Source organism: Penaeus monodon, chromosome 29, assembly GCF_015228065.2.
Source record: "Penaeus monodon isolate SGIC_2016 chromosome 29, NSTDA_Pmon_1, whole genome shotgun sequence".
NCBI lineage: Eukaryota > Metazoa > Arthropoda > Malacostraca > Decapoda > Penaeidae > Penaeus > Penaeus monodon.
The window spans coordinates 13,818,087-13,818,589 of NC_051414.1; the positions used below are offsets into that span (position 1 = coordinate 13,818,087).

At 48.3% G+C, this 503-nt stretch overlaps 1 protein-coding gene across 1 annotated transcript in view; it reads left to right on the forward strand.

Moving 5' to 3' along the window:
• LOC119591754 (peptidyl-alpha-hydroxyglycine alpha-amidating lyase 2-like) overlaps nucleotides 1-503 on the forward strand; it is a 13,265-nt gene that overhangs the window by 7,491 nt on the left and 5,271 nt on the right. Inside the window, 1 exon segment of the mRNA XM_037940501.1 lies at nucleotides 415-472. Within this exon segment, the coding sequence (XP_037796429.1) occupies nucleotides 415-472 (58 nt within the window).

The window sequence follows — 503 nt, forward strand, 5'->3', positions numbered from 1 at the left end:
AGGTAGTCTAATACGGAATTTATCTATTATTAAACAGCGTTCAAATCTCGGCCGATGAAAGCGCGTATGGTGACAGTTTCGCCATATTTACGGGCCTTAAATAGCTTTGTTCACGCCCTGCCGCTGGGGCGGGTGGGCGTGAGGGATCGGGGGCCGAAGGTGGGCGGACCTGCTTCCGATTCCCAACTTCGCTCTGCCCAAGGGAGACGGTGATTCCCGTGTTTTTATGTGCTTTGTGTGACTTGTGTATGCCTTTAGGCGAGGCGAAAAATTAGTGTTTGCAATGTTTTTTCTTGTTAATGAATTCTTCACGTGCTACGAACATGCAAGAAATTAATATGTAAAGAACACATGTATCGGCGTGGGCCACACACATATACAAAGTATGACATTCCGTACTCAATACACATATAGACCGCACGTGCGCGTTCCACATGCAGGTGTCTGTGCTGTTCATGCTCTGCACCTGTGGGTACGTGCGCCGTATGAACAACGCACGTTGA